Raw genomic sequence first — 22514 nt, 5'->3', positions numbered from 1 at the left:
GCAGCAGGAAAAGGTCAGACTAGGCGGGGCTGAGAAGGGGAGGTGAGGGCAGACCCGTGGCGCGGACAAGAGCACTCACTGACCAAAGCAGGTGCGGACAGCCAGACCCTGCTCCCTTCCTGTCTTTCCCTTGGGCCCTCCCACGCAGGCCTGGCCACTCACCTCCAATTCTTGGTATGTGGGGGCCCTTCCTCCAGGCGTAAGAGGGCGTAGCGTGCAGCACTGAGGGACAGGCCTCGGATCCCATCACCCCACTCCTTCTCGGCCCTGGGAGTCCGAGGGGATCAACCAGGGCAGAAAGTCAGGGGTGTCAGTAAGACCCACGCACACCCAAGAAGCCACCCCAGGACAGAGGATAGGCAACCATTCTGCCACCTCCTTTTCTCAGAGCGCCAGCTCCTCCCTCTCAGGTCCTGTCCTCTCTCGCCCAATCCCACCCCATCCCCCCATCCCCTCCCCCACTCTTACTTTATCCCCACTCCCTCCCATCCCTTAGCCTCTCCCAGCCCTCCCCCCCCCCACCAACGCTTACCCACGGTACTCAATGTACTTGTAGATGAGCCCAGCAATAAGCATGGCCACCAGCGCATAATACCAGGAGCAGATGAACATGAGCGCCAGGCAGAGGCTCATGCCCAGAAAGGAAAGTGTCCTGGACAATGGGAAAAAGACCCAGCCCCTGAGCCCTGGCAGGACTGTCACTCGTGCCGGGGCTCAGACAGCAGGAGTTAGATGGGGTGTGGCGTGGACAAGAACTGGAGGTCATCTCCATGAGCAGCCCCGTGGAGGCAGGATCTCCCAGTAAGAGTGTGCCCCCAGGAAGAGGCAACTGGCAGAGCAGGAGCACTAAGATGGGAGTCGGGCAGCCCAGGTCCTAGTCCTGGTATGCCATAGTCTTTCTGGGTGACTTGGGGCCAGTCCCTTCCCCTCTTTGAGCCTGTTTCCTTTCTGTAGAGCAAGTAGGGTCCTTCCTGCCCTGTCTGCCCCACAGGCCAACTGTGAGGCCGAAGGGCCATAAAGTGAAAGGATCAGAAGAGCCTCGGGCTCCACGTAGCAAGCATCTTCTGTGCACCAAGCCCCGTAACACTCACAAGGGCCCCATGAGGTCAGTGCGGTTGTCACCCCCATTTCACAGCCAAGGAAACTGATGTCTCTTCTAGTCTGTAAGATGTTGAGCAGGATGGGCACGGGTGGAACCACAGCTGAGACCCCAGATGGTCCTGTTATATTACTATGTGTAATTAGAAGGAGACCCTCTCCAGAATCTTTCTCGTGCTAGTTGGGCTACAAAGGCCGGAGAAATGGGCTCTCTATGTTAGTTTGGGATCCTTGGACCTCGGGGATGGGCTAGGGTGAGGCGAGGGTTGGGGTGGAGGCGAGAGGGTGATTCCGGCAGCCAGGGAAGGGGACAAGGCGCCCACCAGTGGTAATATCGAAAGCGTGGCCTCCAGTTGGGCGTCCTCAACAGCGTCTGCACTGCACAGGCCAGGTTCACAAACATGTAGCACATCAGGAAGAACCTAGAACACAGAAAAGCCCCAGGAGAGACAGAGATGCAAAGGGAGGCAGAAACAGAAAGAGAAGCATAAAGAAAGAAAGTGGGAAAGAGGATAAGAAATTGGGGAGGTGGTCAGATCACATTCTGGTGCTGAGGGAGGGATTTGGAGGCCAAATCCCCTTAAAACACACCATGGTGCATGTGGGAATGAATGAATCTCCATATAACAAAAGACAGACCGTTAAACAACTGGGTGGGCTATCCAGGGTCACAACTGGAGGATCCAGGTAGAGAGACGTCCCCCCTCCCCCAGAGCTGATGGAGAGGGCAAGAGGCCAGCACGCACATAGAGAGGATGGGGGCGACCTCATCAAGGGACGCGATGAGGATCCCAATCTCACAGATGCAGGCAGTCAGCAGTAAGGCCCATGTTGGCTCTCCGTTTGCTTTGCCGTGGCCAAAGACCTGGGGACAGAGCAGCCACCATAGAGGTCTAAGATCTCAGAGACTCGTCATGTCTCTTTTCCAGTCCTGGGGACTAATGCAATAGAGGCAGGACTCCCCTAACCAGAGGAAGGAGGGAGAGGACATGTATTCCTCACCCTTTAGGGGTACCCAAGGGGATGTCAGGCTTTGGCTGTGTCTCTCCCACTCTGGCATTGGTAACTCAGTGCAATGAAGTTCGAATCATCCCTTAAGGGGAAAAGAAGCACCTGTGGGACAGACGGAGAAGAGCTACAGGGTCAGCAAGTGGCCATGACTGTGTGCTCTGTGAATCTTTTTTTTTTAAGCACCATGGAGAGAGCTACATCTTCTTGCCCTTTGGCTGCCTCCCTCCCTGGTCACTCAGCCAAAGGAGGGCCATTTGTTCCTCCCCTAAGAGCAAACAACTCTCCCCAAAAAGATGACACTGCCATAGGCCAAATCCCAAATAAGGCGCACCCATTCTTCTTAGGGGGAGTGCAGAACGGAAGGGCCCCAGGGGGCCTTGGCTCCCTGGGTGGCCTCTCTGGGCAGTGGCTTGGCTGGCTGGTGTAGTGGATGGGCTGTTCTTCCCACACTCCGCCCCTGACTGACCTGCAGGAAGGGCACTATGCCATCCCGGGAGATGGCCTGCAGCAGGCGTGGGGCCCCCGTGAGGCTCTGCAGCCCAGCCCCACAGGTGGAGAAGAAGGATCCAATGACAATGACCCAGGGGGACGGCCAGGCCAGTGTGCCCACCACCAGATTGCCATTCACAGCTTCGCCAAACCTGGAATGAAGGGACAGGAGATTCTGGGTGAGCAATACCTCCTCAATTTCAAGGGCACGTCTCCTACACCAGCCTCAGGACCAGCTGTGTGCCCACCGAAGGCCTAGGCTCTAAGGGAGCAAGGCGGGGGGAGGAGACAAAGCTCCTGATACCCCGGACACTTTCTATGTGACCCTGGACAACTCATTTAACCTCTCCTTGCCTCAGCTCCCTCAGTGGTAAAACAGAATGATGATAAACCCATCTCACGTGATTGATGACCAGATAAAAGGAGATAACACAGGTAAAATGCTCAGCAATATGCCCGGAACAAGATACTAAGAGTGATCACAGTAAATGGTCAATTGTGTAATATTATGTTAATGTGGCCAAATCTCTTAGCTTGTTAGAACCTTGTTAGAACCTGTGCCTCCATCTGAAAAATGGGGTTCCAACCTCACTGCGTGGTCATGGTCGTGTGGTGTGAACATCAAAGATGAGCAATTTCTAACAATGGCACTATCTTCAGTTGGAAGATGTCTCCTAGGTCGGTAAAGAGAGCCCTGTGACTAGAGTGTGGAACCAGAGGTTATGCTCAAATGGGCCATTGCTGAAGGACTACGAGAATCAAATGAAGGGTTTTACTGGATGACTTGCTGAATCCCTTGCGATCTTGTGGGAGGTCTATGATTAAATGAAATAAGTGTTGATTAAGTTGCCCTCAAAAGTGAATAAGTGTAATATATGCAAATTGTCCATTTGGCCAGGTCACTGCCTTGCTAAAACCTGTCAGGGTGCCTGCAGTTTTCTATAAAATAAAGCTCTAATGTCCTGGTACCAAAAATCAGGCTTCCAGGACTGGCTCCAGCCTCATGTTCCCATTCCCCCAGCCCTTACAGAAGCCAGGACAGCACCATGGAAACTGACTTCTGTGACAAGACCTCCTACTTCACCCTGCTGGTGGCGCATGCCCACACCCTTCAAAAGTGTATGTTCCAGAAGCTCTGAATTGCTTATAGCTACAGGCACCCACGTGCATGTGCACACACACACACACACACACACACCCTAGAGCTGTTTCTCTTCTCTACCTTTGTTCATGCTATTTCCACCACCTAGAATGCCCTTCCCACGCCTAGTCACCTAAGTAATCTCTACACAACATTTAAAGTGAAGAGGATATGGGGGCGCCTGGGTGGCTCAGTCGTTAAGTGTCTGCCTTCAGTTCAGGTCATGATCCCAGGGTCCTGGGATCGAGTCCTGCATTGGGCTCCCTGCTCGGTGGGTGAGCCTGCTTCTCCCTCTCCCACTCTCCCTGCTAGTGTTTCCTCTCTCACCGCTTCTCTCTCTCTCTCTCAAATAAATAAAATCCTTTTTTAAAAACCCAAATAAATAAATAGAGGATAAATGAGAAAGCATGCATAAGGCACTTCCAGCATCACCTCCTCCTCTCCAGCACCCCTGGGGACAGGGCTGCTGTGTCCTGTGCACAACCAGAGCGCTTCTACTTTACTTTATCCCACCCTTGCCACGCTGCATTCCAAGTCTGTTGTTGAGCATGGTTACCAGCCCCCAAAGAGCTCCCTCAGGACAAAAAGTATGTATTTATCTTTATTCCCCCCACAGAACTCTGGATAACAACCAACACATAGACATCTAGGAAATGTTAAATGAGTTCATCGATTTTAAAGGGGGGGAAGTAGTATTATCCTTGAGAGAGAGAGAGAGACACCATCCAAGCTTCTTGAGCAAGATAAAATATAATATGAGGTAAGTTTGTGAGCAACCCTGTGAGACCTTCCTCCCACAATTCCCCTTGCACAGGCTCAGCACTCCGTGCTGTGTCTGTTTCCCAGAATTTAGTCCCCTATACCCACCACCCAGGACAGAATCAGCCCTGATTCCCTTACTTACTTGTCCCGCAGGACGACCCCCTCAATGCAGGCCCCAAACAGAACAACGGAGCTGATATCTGTAGTAGAGGATGAAGGAGAATCTCCAGGGTGACATTCCCCTTTCTCTTCCCAAGCTAGCTGGGTGAGGCAGCGGCTGAAGCTGCCTTCCCCCCAGGCCTCCCCGCCCAGGGTGCTCCCAGCCCAGCAGTGCAGGATACAGACAGCAGAGGTGGTGGCAATGGCCAGGATAGTGCCAGTGGGAATTGACTTCTGGGCATCCCGTAGGTCCCCAGAGCGGTTAGAACCAGCCATGATCCCTGTGAACAGAGGAACAGCTAGGACAGGGTCCACAGGAGACCAAACAGAATAAGAAGAAAGGACACCAACCCCGGAGTCAGGTAGCCTGGGATCTAGTCCTGGCATACCAACTGGTGTTGAGACCTTGGCCATATTCTTTGGCTTCTCCTGGCCTTAATTCCCTCATCTGTGCAATGGGAACTGGATTGTTGGCTCCTGCCCATGTGATGAGATTGTAGGACTAAGAAATTTCTCACATCATTATTGACTCTCCCCACCCATCAGTCCCAGGAGTCTTCTGAGCTCCCCTTCACCTGTGACTGAGGGGAAGTAGATGCCAACCAGCAGGGTGAAGTAGGAGGTCATATCGCTGAAGACATAAGGATGGTCCATGTCGACAGGGGTGCCCTCCGCCAGGCCCACCGAAGGCATCCCACGTCTCTCCACAATCACCCCTTTAGTCAGGTAGGAGCTCCAGAGGTTCTCTGTGGGGGGAGAGAGGATGCTCAGGAGGAAGACCAGAAGTCAGGGTGTTAGAGCTCTAGGGCCAGGAGGTGGGGTGGGCAAAAAGGAAGGGTCAGTGTCAACCACTTCTCACTTCCCTGGGGTCTTGGCTCTATTTTATTTCCACCAACATTTCCTAAGCTCCTGCTTTGGGCCAGGCCATGTCCAGAGGCTTTGCACGTGAATCAGATCTAGTCCTTGCCCTCAAATAGTCCTGTCTAGTGGGGTAAAAAAATCATATAAAGAGCTCTCTCAGGCTGATTCATTGTGTCCCAAACCGATCTCAGCACCCAGCCACCTCAAACCAGCTCCTTTTTTGTGCCTCTTGTCTCAACAAATGGCACCACCACCATCAATTCAGACAGTTTTATGTTGCCCTCAGCTGCTCCCCTGCCCATTTCCACTTCAAAACCATCTCCGACTTCTGCCCACTATTCCTTTTAAATATTTCTCAAATATGCCCCTTCTCTCTATTCCAGGGTTCCCCCACTTCTGCACTACTGACATTTTGGACCAAAATGTCATGGAGAGCTGTCCTACAGCACTGTAGAATGTTTAGCAAAATCCTGGTTTTTATGCATTAGATGCCAGTAACAAGCATCGAGTTGTGATAGCCAAAATTGTCCCTAGACATTGCTACATGTCTTCTGGGGGACAAAACAGTCATGGGGAAGAATTGCAGCTCCACGCCCACTGACATCACTCCATCGCGCTAGATTAGAAAACCATCATCTCTCTCCTGGACTCAGCATCACCCTCTTCCTGGACTCCCTGCCACTGTTCTCTCTCCCTTTTACCTTATCCATGTTAACAGCCAGAGTGAACCTTTAGAAATGATGAGCTGACCAAGTTCTTCTCTTATCTGAACCCCTTTGGTGGCTCCTCATTGTCCTTAGGACATGGTTCAAACACTTCAACATGGCTTCCAAGGCCTGCACAATCTGGCTTATGCCAGCCTCTTCAACATCATTTCTTGCCTCTCCTTCCTTTGCACTTTATGCCCCAGTCATACCAAATTATTTGTGGTTGGAAGGACACAATATGCTCTTCTCTGTCTGCATGCTCTCAGGCAAGCTGTTCTTCTCCCTTAATTCCTTTATTCCCCTAGTATAACTCAAAATCTCTTATTTTTCCCTCAAAACTCTTCTAAGATGAGTCTAGGAAGGCTTGTCTTGCCACCTTGTACACATGACTGGTCCCTCTGCTGTGAGGTCTTTGTTCATTGAATGCACATCTACTCAAATTGCCATTTATTTGCAAATACATCTGTGTCAGCTATTAGACTCCTTGAAGCCAAGGACTGTGACTTATTTACTCTGTATTCCTGGTGCTTAGCACAGTCCTAGAAACTAAGAAAATGCTTAGTGAATAGTTGTTAAACTGATGACTTTCTTTGCTACTAGGTGGTAAGATATTTGAAGGCTCCCTGATATTCCTCCATGATACAAAGGACAGAACATGGACCAGAGTAGGTGCTCAATTAAAACTCATTGAATTTAAGTGAATCCCAAGGAGAGTTCCTTAATCCTGACCGTTTAACCCACAATCCCTGTAGTGTTTCCTGGACACCAGCCCTCTTCCCTCCCCCAGACCTTTGATGAGGCCACTGGCGGCGCCAGGGATGCCCTGGATCTCCGTGACATTGTTTCGGGTGAAGTACTCATCACAGGTGGCGTTGAGGAAACGGGAGGAACAGAAAAGGCCCCAGAGCCTTGTGGTCACCGTCTCATTTCCTTCCCAAGCCAGCTTGGCACAGACATCAAAGCCATGGCGAGACAGTGTGCGGTTCCCCAGGAGGCAGATCCTAGGGAGAGAAACAAGGGAGGAAGATGGGGGAAGGACATAACCTTGTCTTGACTTCACAATAGAACCACTGGGGGAGCTCTAAAAAACACAGATCCCAGGGCCCCATATCCAGAGATTCTGATTTAGTTGGGATGGAGCCCAGAATCAGTGTTTTTTCAAAGCTCCCCCAAACGATTTTAATATGCAGCCACCGCCAAGAAGCACCGTTTTAGTGCAACGCTGTGTTTCAGCACCATGGACAACAGCCTCCGTGCGTCATCCTGGCAGTGACATGAAAGGGAATCTGTCCTTAAGAAAGAGGCACAGCCCACAGACATCTGAGCCCCTAGACCCTCTCTTCTGTGACCTTGCCCATGATAGAAAAGGTGTCCAACACTAATAAGTTGTCCTATTCCAGGAATTTGTCCCCATCCAGGAAATGCTCCCTTAACATAGAGAGTCATCCCTTCAGAAATCGTCCCACTTGGGGGGGGGGGGGGGGGAGAAGGGGGGGGGGGTTTTGGAGATTGGGGGGGGTATGTGTATGTGCTTTGGTGAGTGCTGTGAAGTGTGTAAACCTGGCGATTCACAGACCTGTACCCCTGGGGATAAAAATATATGTTTGTAAAAAATTTAAAAATTAAAAAAAAATTTTTTTTAATTTAAAAAAAAAGAAATCGTCCCACATGGTTCTTCCTAAGCCCCCCCCCACCCGCAAGTAGTTGACCCTCACAGGGGAAACTCTGCCCACCTGCAGAACATATTACCCCACCCTGCAGAGATTCCCCCCAAACCAGGAGAGCTTTTCGCTCCAAAGGGAGGTTGCTCTGAATCCACAATCACTCAGATTCTGAGAGATGAGGAGAGGGAGGTGGGCAGGGGCTGGCACTGCAGACCCAGAAACCGAGCCAGGGAGGAGGAAGACAATGCCTTAGGCTCAGAGCAAAAGCACTTACGGGAAGTTGGGCGGGTCGAAGGCAGATTTGATGACCCCAGCATAGATGGCCAGGATGGAGAGGATGACACAACCCAGGAAGACAAGGGCAAATTTGTTGACATACTTGACGCCCACAAAGACCACAGTGGCCATGCAAGTGAGCACACAGGTGCCATACACACGCATATTGTTCAGCATGGCTGCTGCCTCCCCGCTGGCATCTTCTGCCTTAAAAATGGCCATAGCTGGGAAGAGGTAAGCCTGCAGAAGAGGGCCAAGGAGGTCAGGTGAGTGACACAGCAAGAATCACCCCCAAGGATATAACCCAAAGTGCAGAAAGACACTTTGGGGAAAAAAAAATGTTCATCACGGCATATTTACAGTAGCATAAGACTGGAAATGACATCCACTGATAGGAGGAGATGTGATCATCTGTATTCTTTCTGCACATGTGTATCTTCTAAAATTCCCATACCAAATATTAATATGTTGCTATTCTTAGAAAAGTTATTTTCATTTATAAATGATATTTACAAAGGGAGCTTCTAATTATTTAGGGAAACCCATACAGATCTATTTTACAAAGACAAAATACAATATCATGTTGTAAAACAAACCAAAAAAAATAGAAGGAAATACACCAAAATGTTAATGATGATTTTGTTCGGGCAATTATTATTTCCCTTTTTATGTTCTCTGATATATTGGCAGTTTTACCCAATGGTCTGAACTGTTTTTATAATAATTTTTAAATTATTTAATTTTTTAAGTCATGGAGGTCTATTATTATCCTCTCAGAATGTGGCTTTTTGGGTCTTTTATTCACCATCCATCCTCCCTGGCCCCAGACTCCTCCGTTCTGCCCCCAAACCAGACGCTGCATCTTTTAGTTTCCATTCTCTAAGACAGTGCGATAAAGTGGAAAAGCACTGGCTTTGGGGTCAGAAAGGCACAGCTCCATATCCCTTCCACATGTTCCTTAAAATTCCTAAACTCTACTTTCCTCCTCTGTAAAATGGGGACATTATCTAACTCATGGAACTGTTGTTAGGACAAACTAAAATGATAAATTGCAGGCCAAGGAGCCTGGATACGGTAGGGGCTTGGAAAATGTCAGCCCCACTTTCTGTGTGCCAGGCAACCCTCCTTAGCTCCTACCTCTTCACAGAGGGGGCCCGAAGAGCCAAGACCCACATCGGCAGCCTCCCCTTCAAATACTGACCAGCAACCTGACTTCTTCTCATCAGTCGCTACTCCTAACAGGTCTCTTTACTCGGCTCCCGCACATCCTTCTTCTCTTTCGCAGCCTACTGGTCACCAGCCCTGGACAGTGAACACGCACTGGGAAGCCAGCGCAGTCCCAGGCACGTGACAGGCAACCAAGACGCAGCTATTGTGTGACATCAGTTTTTTATTATTATTATTATTTCTACCACGATTTTACTCTTATTGATCCACCTCTACTACTTAGTAGCTGAGTGACCTTGAGCAAGTCGTCACCTCTCTGAGCTTCTCATTTGTAAAATGGGCATAATAATACTGAATCCTCATGAGGATTCAAGAAAATGACTGTAAAGCGATTGGAACTCTGCTGAGAGCACAGTGGGTGCCCGATGAACAGCAGCTGTTCGGTTACGTAATTACTGTATCTTGTCTCCCCAACTAGACTGTGAATTCTTAAAAGACAGAAGCACAGGGGCACCTGGGCAGCTCAGTGGGTTAAGCTTCTGCCTTTGGCTCAAGTCATGGTCTCAGGGTCCTAGGATCGAGCCCTGCATCAGGCTCTCTGCTTGGTGGGGAGCCTGCTTCTCCCTCCCTCTCTGCCTGCCTCTCTGCCTACTCGTGATCTCTCTCTCTCTGTGTCAAATAAATAAATAAAATCTTAAAAAAAAAAAAAAGACAGAACCACATCTGATTTCCTTTTGGCCTCATTGAGGGGCTTGGACCTCTCCCTAGGGGGTGTCCAGGGAGCATTAGTAAACTGACTGACAGCCTGGAACCCCACACCCTCTCCTCGACCCCTCTCACCAGCAGGATTTCAATGGTGCCCAGGATGTACATGGCCCCAGCGAAGGTAGTGCCCAGGTAGAAGCAGAGGCCCACGGCGCCCCCAAACTCTGGGCCCAGAGACCTGGAAATCATGTAGTAGGAGCCGCCAGCTGCAGAAAGAACCTGGTGTCAGCGAGTCGTTCGAGGGAAGCTGGGCTGCCGTTAGGGGTGAGAGAGCTCAGGGACAGAGGTGAGAAAGGAGTTGTTCTGGGCCTCACGCCTTACAGGCTGCAGCCCTAGGACTGGTGGGAGACTAAGCCAGCCACTCTGAGTGGATTTTGCTGCACTAATTACCATGTAGCTAATTACCCCTCTAAGGAGGTCATGGCTCAGAAAAATAGGATGACAGAGAGGAGGGTCTCAGGCAAAGGGAAATATGGCATTGCCCTGTTCAACTCCATAAACAGCTTCCCTACCTTCCCCTTAATACCACTGCCCCCCTGTACCCCACCAGGATCACAGCCCAGCCCCCAGGTTAGCAGTATTGTCTCTCTTGGTCCTGAAGGCCCATAAACCCCATAGCCCTGTCTCTCCTTCCACCCATCCAGGCCGCCCTCCCAAACATCCAGACCCCTTCCCCCTCCAAGAAACCCCATCACATACCAGGTACAACTCCATTGGTTGCAATAGCACTCATGGAGATGGCCGTGAGCATTGTCTGTCGGGAGAGAGATCATCAGAGTGGCAGCTGGGGCAGGGGCCGCGATGCCCTGGGTAAAGGCCAAACCTTATACCCCATAAACACCTGCCAAACCCACAAGTCCTTGCTGAGCTTCTCCCTGGTCGTGTTCCAACTTCTACTCCTGCCAAGTCCTTCTTGTCAAGAAAACCTCTTATTCACCACGCACACGGAAGCATCACAAGCTACGTGTGCTCATCAGAGAGCTCTGGAAATCCCAGTTTGGCCTCTGACCAGCTGTCTGACCTGGGACAAGTCCCTTCACTTCTCTAAGCCTCAGTGTCTTTATCGATAAAATAGGCGTGCTGTCTTCCTACCTAAAGGCACACGCTGAATCTGATCCTCAGCAGATGTGGGACAAACCCAGACTGAGGGACGTTCTACAGACTAACTGATCCATGCTCTTCCAGAGTGGAAATGCCATGAAAAACAAAGAAGGAAGCGCTGCTCCAGATTAATGGAGGCTAAAACGAGCTCATAAATGAATACAAACATGATCTTGAGTTTCCTCCAGTTACAGAGGACATGATTGGGACAATTGGCAAAATCTGAATGAGGCCTGCTGCTCAACCATGATTAAGGGGTCACTATTAAGACATCGTTAATGTCTCGATGTTAGTTGCCTGGGTTTGATCATTGCACTGTGGTTATGTAAGGGGATGTCCTCGTTTTTAGTAAACACACACTGAAGGATTTGGGATAACGAGGCATCATGTCTGCAACTTGCTCTCAAATTCAAGGGGAAAACGGTACTTAGAGAAGGGAATAAAAACGATAATGGGTTAATGTCTGTTCTATTCTCGCAAATTTTCTCCATGTCTGAAATTCCGTCAAAATAAAAGTGAAAAAGAAATAAAATAGGGGTACTAGCGTCAGTCCTGGCTACCACACACGCAGAGGTGGCTCTCGGGTCGCGTGCGAGGAAATGGAAACATGGCGAGAAGGAGGTGTTTGGTGAATATTTGATATTTTAGGGAGGATGGAAAGGATCCTGTTACAAAGCTGTCTGTGACCCACGCTGCCATTTTTTGTGAGCCCGGGGCCGACCACAATGTTAACGACTGCGGTTTTCAAAGCTCCAGGTTAGAAGGATTTGATTTCCTTCACTACGCCTATCTTTTTCATCAATGAATCTGCATTACTTGTGTAATTATACACACACTCACTCACACACACACACACCCAAACACAGAACCAGGTGAAACCTGGTTAGTGGCCATCGGGGAGCAGCCTGTGAGATGCAGGAAGGACCAGTCAGACCTAATTTACTCTCAAAGCTCATACGCAGTGGTTCCTATAAAAAGCTCAGGTCTCATGCTTCCCCGCCTCCCTCCCCCCCCCCCCGCCCCACCCCAGGTTCCTGCTCTGGCCCAGCGGTCCGGAGCGGGGAGGGGAAGGCGTCACTCACACAAGAGCAGCAGATGAAGACCATGCAGAAGGCCTCCATGATGCCCGCGATGCCCACCACCCACGTGAGTCGCAGGAAGAGGATGACGCCAAAGATGTTTTGCAGGCACGGCAGGTACACGCCCATGAAGGTGCCCATGCGTGGGGCCTGCCGAGGAGGCCACTGTCAGTTCCGGCAGCTGCTGATCACCTCCAACACCCCAGACCCACTCCTTCTCCCCTTTCTCCATCTCTCTGCCTTTCTCCACCCCCATCCCTTCATCCCTCTGCCCTCTGGTGCTCCACCCCTCCCCCTCTCCCCTCCTTCTTTGATCTCTACCCCTCATCCCCCAACCCCTCCTCACCCTCTGCCCCCTAACTCCCAGCTCTCTGCCTCCATCACCCACCCCTTCAGTGGACACTCTTCTGTCTCCCCATCCTCTCTCCCCCCCCCCCCCCTCCTTCCTCCCTCATCCTTTTTTCCCCAAGGCCCTCACCTGCACTGGCTTCTTTTTTCCACCCTCATTATTTTCTGCTTCTTCATGCTCCCTACTTCCCTGGGGCAGGTTGGTGTAGTTGGCCAGGCCACTGAGCAGGGAGGACACCATGGGGCTGGTGTCCATCTCCTCCTGCGGAGGGAGGGGGGGCAGTGGTAAGACACAAGGTCCTAGGGAAGGGACAGGCAGGCTACATGGCAGGAGGCCGGGAGAGGTGGGGTCAAGGATCTCGAACCACGGGGGGCTGGGATGACTCGGGGGAAGAGGAGGAACGAACGAGCATGGAAAACAGGGAAAGACATGGCAGGATGAGGAGAGGGTGGGCCTGAGGAGGGCATGGAGAGGAGGACACCTCCTGAGGGAGGGAGGGATGGCCGATGAACGGGGAAATGAAATGGGGAGGGGGCGCGCCCCAGCAACCCACCTCAAACAGGGCCATGTTCTTGCCATCGTACTCCCTTCCCTTCTCTGTGTCAGTGCTGTTGATGAAGGGGCTGCTCTCCTTGGGGTTGCCATCACCTGCGAAGGCAGAGGAGCCAGGGGTCTGGCGTCAGCTGGTTGTCATCCCTCTGCCCGAGCATCCCATCCAGCTGCGGGGCCACTTGAACTCTCTGAACCTCCATTGAACGGAGCTAATGGTATCCCGCTGAGCTGTTTCAGCGGACAGCACGTACAAAGAGCCCAGTTTTTAATGAACATGTGAGTGCTTCCTTGCTCTTGGGGGTCCTTCTCCATTCACCAGGACACCCTCGATTCTCCTGGTTCCCCTCCTTGACCATACCTGGGACCTTGCTGGTGTTCTGGGATGGAAGCATGCTCTTTCCCAGAGGCAAAGATAGAGAACACTACAGCCCGAGGCCCAAAGGAAACTCCACCTCTTGGAGAAGTGACCCATTTGGCATCTTCTGTGCTCCTCATGTATCTTCCGTCAACACATATTCACTGGCTCTCTCCCATGTGCCAATACGGGCGTGGGGAGGGAGGGGGGGATAAACACAGACCAAGACACTGTCCCTGCCACACGGAACCCACAGGCAGGAGAGATAAACTAGGATGTGGGAATTTCCAACCCAGAGTGGTAAATTCTGTCATAGAAGATGAACAAGGGACTGTGGGAATACAGGAGAGGCATTCAGCCCATCCTGGGAGGTCACGGAAGGCTTCCCAGAGGAAGTGACGAGGAGGCTGAGAACTGAAGGATGAGTAAGAGCTAGACCGGGAGGGAGGAGGGAGGTTGTTCCAGCACAGAGAACAGCATGTTCGCTGGCTGAGAGGGGAGAGTGAACAGAGTGGGTCAGAGATGCTGAAAGAAGTTTGGTCTGGCTTGAGTCTGACGAAGGGGCATGGAGAGAGGGGCTGAAACGTGGAGACTCACCTATGAAGAGCTCAGCCTCCAAAAGTGTGGGCTGGGTCCTTAAATGATTAGCAGACCATGTTAAAGATTTGGGCCTTCATCCAGAGGACAAGGGGAAATCATTGAAGAGTTTCAGGCAAAAAAGTGCCATGAAGGGAGCTGTGTTTTAGAGCAACCACTCTAGCCTTTAGATGAAGAAACACAGATGCTGGTTTGAGACTTTCAGCAATCCAGGCAAGGGCTGATGATGACCCAGACCAGAGCAATGCAGGACAAAGGGCAGACTCGAGAATTACTGGCGCATATTTCTATGCCAGATGTTTGGGGAGGTGGGAAGGGGGAATCAGGAAAATGCCTGGGCTTCTAGCATAGGTTAATGGGTGGGTGACGGCGCTATTTAGTTAACAGGGGCAGAGAAGAGACGGAGGGTGGGGAAGATGCTGAATTCAATCGACGGTAGGGCAGAATAGGACACTCAAGCAAGTAAGTCCAGAAGCCACTTGGATATACAGAGTCTGGCACCCAGGAAAGAAGTTGGGCCGAGAAAAGATGATGGTAACCCATGAGAATATGTGGAGGAAGTGTGTGAAACCATGTATCTGGCTGAGATCACCCAAGGAGAAAAGCTCTTGGACACCTAGGAGAGGTCCTTTCAAAGAGATGTAGGAGACCCCCACAGGCACCTAACCTTGGCTTCAGCCAGCATCCTTTCTCACTTCTAGGGCTGAATCCCAGTAGCAGACATCTCTCTAGACCCTGGGGAGACTCTCCAATAAATAAATCCCGAATGACGTTGAGGCCCTATGTATTCTGAATTTCCGGTCCCCTCATCTCCTGTCATGTCTCTCTCCACCTCCATCTTCCCAAATCCTTCCCCATTCTTCCTACCTCCTGGAAACCTTCCTTAGTCACCCAGCAGGGGTCCATCCCTAGAGCACAACCTGTTACAAATCCAATCTCAGCCTGACTCAAAGTCGTGGAAGAGGGAAGAAAGAGATGCCTCACCGAATCAAGGGACAACTTCTCCTGCCCCCACCTCCACTCATCCATCAGGCAGGGACTCCTGATTCCCAAATGGGGGCGGGGGGGGGGGGGCGGAGACCATCACCTCTTCCTTCTTACATATGAGTTTCTGGAAATGACAGACCTTTTCCACAGTGAGAACCTAGCACATAATAAATGCTGGGGGCAGGGGGAGTCTTCGGAAGTAAATTCCCCCAGGCTCCCTTCCAAACCCCCAGGGTCTCAGAAGAGCTGTCAGGGGCCAGAGAACATGAGAAATGAAAAAAGAGAAGTGGGTTCCTCCTCCTTTTCAAATGCTGACAAGATGTTTCAGATTCTAACCACACTATGGAGGGTACAAGAGGGTTTGAGGCGAATGAGAGCAAATTTCTTGGTGGTTAAGGAAAAGCGTTGGGGTCAAGATTTAGGCTCCAGTCCCAGTTTTCTAGGCTGTGTCAATATATTGGGCAAGTCGCTTAAACTCTCTAAGCCTCAGTTTCCTCTTTTGCAAAGGGATAATAATTGTACTTAACTCACAGGGCTGTCCTGAGGATTAGGGGAAATAATGCGTATTGGGTGTGCCTGGCACATAAACGGAACTATTGGGGCTATTATGAGTACGATTATTATTCATGTATCTGGTGCTCCACCCAGACCGGGGTCCCCATCCTATGCCCCTCCCCAAGCCCCAAGATTTAAGTCCCCTGTGGGTCTGGGTCTCTCTCCCGGCGGCGTCGCTCAGGGACCAGAACAGCCGGACACGAGAGCCCCTCCTCTCTGCCTTTCACGCCCCCTCCCAAGCCCCTCCTCCCTCAAGGGGTCCCGGGGCCCGTGCTGGGCGGCAAGGCGGGCGTCCTGGCCGGAGATCCGGCTACTAGGCAGCCCCGCGCCGGTCTCCATGGCGACCGCGCGGGCAGAGAGCGCAGCGCCGAGCCGAGGCGGCCACGCGCCCGCAGCCGCTTATGTAACGCGACGCGCAGCGCGGAGCCAGGCTCGGGGCCGGATCCCAGATAGGAGCGGAGGGCCGGGGAGAGGACGGCTCGATAGGCTAGTCCTGGGTCCCGCCCTTCCACCCGCCATCTGGACGGGACACCAGGCCGCCGGCCGCGTCTGCCGCGGGCTGATTTCATCCCCTCCTTGGAACGGCGAGCGCACTGGTTGCGGGGAGAGGGGCGAGCTTCAGGAGTTCTCAAAGGAGCCAGGGGAACTCGCCCTGAATCCTCAGAGCCAGGACGCAGGCTCATGGGTAGCGGCGAGTGGCGCGCGCGAGAGAGGCAGGGCCAGACTGAGGCTGAGCCCTCTCCGCCTGGCCCCCGCCCCGGCCCCCGCCCCCTGGGAGCTCTCAGCCCGAATCGGCTTTCAATTAAGCTGCGGCGGCCAGAGCTCCAGGGGAGGAAACAGGCGAGCGGCGCGGGCTAAGGATCCTCCCCCAGGGGCCTCGGACCAGGCCTGGGGGAATCCCCAAGCCAGATTGGGGAAGTGGGGGAGGGCGTCAGACCCCAAGGGGATAGGGGTCTTCTTTAGTCCAGAGGATTCTTCTTTAGTCCAGAGGAGCCCTCTTACTCCTCGGGATAGTACCACCTCCCTGGGGTCAGTACCCAGGTCTTCACCTACATCCCCAAGAACCTAAGATCAGAGATGGCAGAGGCTCTTGGTCTGATAGACCCTCTTCCCTCAAGCCCAGCAGGTGCTTAGGTCCCCTACGAACATCTTGGGGCATCGCTGGGAGTCTGCCTCTCTCTGGGAACCCAAACATCCAACGCAGGTCCTGGCCACTCTAGTTCCAGGTCCTGGACCCTACACAGAGATAGAAGGTCTGCAGACAGACCGTCTACACTGAGTCTAGAAACTAATGGGGAGTGGGTAGAACCAAAGGGAGTTCCTGTTCCACTCCTGTTCCACACACATAAATGCCTCTTTTCTAGCCCTCCTGAGACCCCATGGAAACCCCAAGACCCAGAAATGCAAAAACCTAGGGGTAGAGAAAGCAGGGGCTGGGGGATTGGACAATACTCTGTGCGGGGGGGGGGGGGGGGGGGGGGGGGGGGGGGGGGGGGGGGGGGGGGGGGGGGGGGCAGAGATTATCTCTCCTGCTGAGCCCCTGTCCTCAGACTGAAGGCATCTGAAGGGGATCCCAGATGGCAATGACCCACACACACACACACACACAACTCTTCCCCTGGGCACCGCATCGGGGTGCCTGGATCTGCCGCAGACTCGACTTTGCCAAATCCATAGCCTAAGCCTCCCTGTTGGGGAGGGGGGCTGCTGTTGGATGAGGCAACCCCCAGGTCACCGGAGAGATGGATAAGCTAGCTGGCCAGCCAGTGGCTCCAACCTCTGTATACCACTCTACTTCAGGGAGGAAAAGGGGGTCTTAGACAAAGAATTGGGGAACCTGGTGTCCACAGCTTTCCCAAGCGGCCACTTGGCTCTGACTTGGATCCAAGATCCGGAACACTTCAAGTCTAGGCTCCCAGTCCCTGGAAGACCCCACTCTTTCAGTCCTTGGGTCTCTTTGGCCATCCCCCGGGGAGGTCTGCAAGAGTTTCAGCTCAGAGGGTCAAGCAATGCCCAGGGGAGCGTTTGAAGACTCGGAGCGCAGACAGCCGGAGCGGGAGGCGCGCTAGTGCGCAAGGGACGCAGCGCCGCTGGAGGGTGGGGGGTGGGGGCGGCTGACAGCCGTGATGGATGGCTGAGACCGCTGGGGGGCGGCGGGGGGCCTGGGAGCCCAAGGGGGTGGCTGGCCCCAAAGACCTCGAAGCAGGGAAACCGTGGAGGAGGGCGGCGGAAAGCAAGAGCAGCAAAAGGACTTGCTTCAAGCCCCTGGGCTCCTAGCGAGTCTCCGCACCCACCGCAGCGCGTCCGCAGTGTCCGCGCCGCGGCGCCGGGGATTCAGCTGCTGGGACCCCATTCCTGAGGCCTCACTGGGGAAGCTAGCAGAGCTGACTAGAAAGGCTCCCCCTTCCCCCGCCCTGGAAACCTCACTGTCATCCCAGGGTGCCGAAAGGAAGGGGAATGAGGGAAGAAAGGGTGATCTTGCTTCCCGTCCTGAATAGGAACCCATGGGTACGCGAGAGGGAGAGGGAGATTCTGCAAAGTAGAGCCGAAAATCTCCGGAGGAGGCACGCTTCAGTCTGAGGTCGGACCTCGGGCAGCTTTGGGGGAGGGGGCCAGGATTGCACCAAGTGTCCCCTTAAGGAGACACCGCAGCCCGGACGGGGGCTGTCATATGGCTTCAACCCCCCATGGGCACCTTCCCCCCACCTTTCAGCTGGAAGTCTCAGAGCGAGGGACTGCAGCAGACTGCACCCCCCACCCCCTCCCCGCGCCGCCGGTCAACGCTCTGCGCCAGGACGCCGGGGTCCCTTCTTGGGGAAGGAACCCTCCACCCGCCTGTCGAGGTCCACGTCAGCCCGTTCTAGCTCTTCCATCCTCTTCCCACAGCCTCCCCCGCTTAGCTAACCCACGTCTGCCCCCGGGCTGTGGGCAACAGCAACACCTCGGGGGCCCCCAGCCCTGCTCGGGGCGCGGCGCATTCCAGCACCTCGGACAGCGCCTGGCGCATTCCAATGGAGCGGGGCTCCAGGCCGCCTTGGGCGCCCACCGCCCCGGTCAGTCTCAGCCTCTTCTCTGAAGGAGACGGCCCCCGCTCTGCCTCTAACCCTAGAGCTGCCTCCTCGCCTCGCCGCCCCCTCCCTCGCCACCCCCGGGCCGCTGCTTACCGGGGTTGGCTCCCCCATCGCCGTCCTCGCAGTCCGTCAGGTTGTTTAGCATGGTGGCGGCGCGGCGCCGGGCCCGGGGATGGCTGCTCCGCCTCGCCCGCGCCCCTCTGCCCGCCTTCGCCGCTCTCTCGCTCGCTCTAGCTCTCTCTCGCTCTCCGCTCCACGGAGGAAGAAGCTGCAGTGCCCGCCCGCCCGGCGCACACACACTCGCACACGGACACACGCTCACACCCGCGCGCGCCCCCTCTCAGCGGCGGCGCTGCTCACCTCATCCCGTATGCAGGAGGCGTGAGCCACTGGCGGGGTTTTGGGGGGGAGCGAGAGAGGGAGGAAGAAGAGGAGACGAGGGGCGGGCAGAGCGCTGCTGGAGGCCCCCTCGCACGAAAACCGGGGGCTTGCACGGTGGGATGGAGGGGGTGCTGCGGGGGACCGGGGCCTCGCCTCCCACGAGCAGACGCAGCTCCGCCCGCCCCCCACTCCCCGGCACAGGCGGGGCCGGCACGTGGGCAGGTGCCATCCCGCGCCCTAAAAATAACGGCAGGGAACTAGGTCGCGGCCGCCGGGAGGCGGCCCCGCAGCGGCTGCCTGGCTGGGGGTCTGGGGTGACCCCTAGGGGGAAAGCGAGAAGTACTGAGGCGGCGGGGGTGGGGCGCCGTGGGATATTGGTCCCTAGGGAGCCTGTCTACAAAGCTGGGGAGGCCAGCCCTGAAGAGAAGCGGAAAACCAGACCCTTTCCCAAATCGCTATTCAAGAGGTTGGAAACGGCGGTGGGCGGTGGGGGTGTTGAGGCCAGAGCCCTTAACTAAAGCACTGTGCTGCCCCTAGGGGTTCAGGATCACTAGGCTGAACTGTCTGGCTCATCCTGTCTTAAAATGAAAAGAGTGGAACCTGAGGAGTTGCAGTGAACCCTCTCATTGTTCTTAGACTGAGTCCTAGATTTTCACCCCCAGGGAAGGAGACCACGGACAGGGACCCTCAGACTGTAGAATGACCCTGGGAAGATGTGGTGAGGAGGAGAGAAGGCACCAGTGAGATTCCAAGGATGGCTGACTCCCCACTGGGGATGGTGCAGCCCTGAGGGAGGGCAGGCTGGTAGGAGGCTGGCCAGGGACAGAGTGGGGGAGGGAGGAATGAGGCCGCCTGTCGGTTTGGGATCAGATTTTCTCCTGGGGCGGGAGTGTCTAATCCCCTAATCCAGGATTGCTTTCTGAGGATTCCAGAGCCAGCATACTCTCTGTGTCCCTCCCCCTCCCCTGACACCAGTCCTCTAGAAGCTTGAGTGTCCTGGGACCTCTCTGGGAGAACCCCTAGAATCCAGACTTGAGCCAGTGGTGGAGACATCTCAGGAAGAAGCATCGGAGGTTTGGACCCTTTGTGTCTCTGGAATATCTAAACATCCAAGGGTGAGAGCACGGGAAATCCAAGGGGAAAGCATTTTCAGACTCACTCTTAGCCCCCAGCACTGGCCCTCTAAGTTTCAGGAGAGTTCCAGGGCTAGAGAGGATCACATCAATCATCTTATCTAATGGACAACTTTCATCTTACAGATGAAAAAGCTAAGGCCCAAAGAAGAGCAATGACAGCCTTTGGACACACAATGCCAGTGAATGGCAGGATTTGGTCTAGAATCAGTTCGCTTTATTCTAGTTAAGGACAGTTCCTCAACATATATTCCTCCAAAATTTTGTCCTGTCTCCAATAGAAGGGAGAAGGATAGAGTCAAACCAAACTGCAGAGCCGTCTCTGATTCTTGGCTACTAAAAGGGGTACAGGGAAAGGTGTGAGACAAGCTCTTTCCCTTTTCCTGCGGCCAGGCAGGGGCAGGTGCAGGATTGAAGTGGCCCCTCGGCTTGCAACGGGGGGTAGGCCCAGCAGATCTTCAAGGGTCCTAAAAAGCCATCCACGTGACTAGAGACCCCGTTCTGGGACATGACTTCAGAGCCACCAACAGGATCCGCCACTCAGAGTCCTTGCACACAATTATCAGTGGCTTCAGATCAGGTCAATCACAGTCTTTGGCAGCTGACTGGAAAGGGCTTTAGAGGGATCCACCAATAAGGTATCATTGTCACTGGGTTTTTTGGGCGCTGGAAGGACTTGCTAGGATGGAGAGCTAGCTATTCAGACAAGGTATAAGAAGTGGTCGTCTTGGCTTTCCCAGGGAGAAAATCTCTCTCTCTCTCTCTCTCTCTCTCTCTCTCTCTCACACACACAAAGTAAGATGAGTTTGGATGGATGACAGGGGTTAAAAGGATAGCAGGTGGATAGACCGTGTTCAGGAATTTCTAAGCACTCCACTACCCACACCCTGCACCGTCACTGGCACTAGCAGTGGCATTATGGCTTTCCACTACGCTGTAGGGACAGGTAACATAGCAAAATGTGTAGCATGTTTGTCTGAGAAGTGCTGTGAAAGAAATTAAAGGCTGAGATTTTTGTTCAGCAATCTCAGATCTGGGATATTCCCCTGGAGGTATTTCCATTCATCTGTGATCCAGAGCCCTGGCCACTCAGGAACTGAGCCCACCCACATCTAGATCCCAGGGGAGTACAGGTGAAGGCAGGAGTGATTCCTCTTCCCCTGGGGACCCCATGTACCAACCCTTGCCAGAGTTCCTATCTCACAAGGCACTGGAATTCAAGATATAGTGAAGTTATCCTGTCCTCTGCCCCCAAATTCTGTGTATCCCTGGGAAAAAATAAGCTCCTCTTTCTGGGCTTCAGTATCTCCATCTGCAAAATGAAAGGGTTAGGTTGCATAAATCCAAGGGACTTCTTCCCACTCTGAAAACTTAGTGCTCTCTCCATTTATTGCAGACTAAAGCCATAGAGCTCTCCCCAAGGAGCACAAACCAAGTAAGGAGATGGCCCCAAGGGGAGACCCTACCCCTTGGAGTCCCACCCCTTACCTCTCAAGGAGCCTGGCCCCCATTCTGCCTTCAGACCAACCGTCTACAGTGTGGCTTTGAGAAGACACCATTGCAGGTACCTGCTGCACCGTCAGCCTGGCCTTGGCCGGTAAGGTCACCAGCAAGGTGACCCTCAGCTCCGAGCTCTGAGAACACGGCTGCCAGCTTAGCATCCCAACTCCACCCAGAGCCCTAGGAAGATCTAGGGCTAGGGAAACTCTCTTGTTCAAGCCACACAAGATGCAGAGCTGGAAAAGGTCCTGTTTCTGAACTCTGAATTTTACCCCCGTCCCACCGTAGGCTTTGCAGAGAGAAAAAAAATTCAGGGAAGCTGCCCAAGTCTCGGGATGTGGGGACTGGAAGACTTCATAAATTATTTTTTGCTCCCCCCTCATTTATGGGAAAATTAGAGTCCAAAGATGAAAAGATACAAATTTTCTTCATGGGATAAACTTGCAGCAGACTGGGGACTAGAACCCGGCTCCCTGACCTCCAGTCCCGGGCTCCATCCACTGAAGCTGGAGCCACCTGACTTCTTTCCACAGAAGGCAGGCACAGTATTCCTGCTTATGGCTCAGTCCCTATCCATCCTTATCCGCATATTATTACCCCCGTGACCTAACACAGCCACCCCGGCTCTGTCTTCCAGGAGCCAAGGCCCTGAACTCCCTCTTTCACTCCTCTCCCCAAACTACATGCCCGTCCTCTCAGTGAACTGATGAGTCCAGCACGCAGCACACCCCACACACACAGGGCTCGCCGCAGA

The 22514-nt window shown here is 53.5% G+C and overlaps 1 protein-coding gene across 1 annotated transcript in view; it reads right to left on the bottom strand.

Moving 5' to 3' along the window:
• SLC12A5 (solute carrier family 12 member 5) overlaps positions 1-19300 on the bottom strand; it is a 28601-nt gene extending 9301 nt beyond the window's left edge. The window contains exons 1-16 of the mRNA XM_059407131.1: positions 18840-19300; positions 13183-13277; positions 12759-12890; positions 12284-12430; positions 10800-10854; positions 10176-10306; positions 8167-8408; positions 7018-7229; positions 5236-5406; positions 4843-4941; positions 4644-4701; positions 2576-2750; positions 1845-1963; positions 1422-1520; positions 533-652; positions 163-267 (exon numbers count right to left, since the gene is read on the bottom strand). Of these exons, the coding sequence (XP_059263114.1) occupies positions 163-267; positions 533-652; positions 1422-1520; positions 1845-1963; positions 2576-2750; positions 4644-4701; positions 4843-4941; positions 5236-5406; positions 7018-7229; positions 8167-8408; positions 10176-10306; positions 10800-10854; positions 12284-12430; positions 12759-12890; positions 13183-13277; positions 18840-18891 (2012 nt within the window). The 5' untranslated portion in view covers positions 18892-19300. The remainder of the gene's footprint in view (positions 1-162; positions 268-532; positions 653-1421; positions 1521-1844; positions 1964-2575; positions 2751-4643; positions 4702-4842; positions 4942-5235; positions 5407-7017; positions 7230-8166; positions 8409-10175; positions 10307-10799; positions 10855-12283; positions 12431-12758; positions 12891-13182; positions 13278-18839) is intronic.
• Between the last annotated feature and the right edge of the window lie 3214 nt (positions 19301-22514).

This window comes from Mustela nigripes, chromosome 7 (genome assembly GCF_022355385.1).
Source record: "Mustela nigripes isolate SB6536 chromosome 7, MUSNIG.SB6536, whole genome shotgun sequence".
NCBI lineage: Eukaryota > Metazoa > Chordata > Mammalia > Carnivora > Mustelidae > Mustela > Mustela nigripes.
Note: the sequence above shows the minus strand (reverse complement) of the source record. Positions and strands in the feature narration are given on the sequence as shown.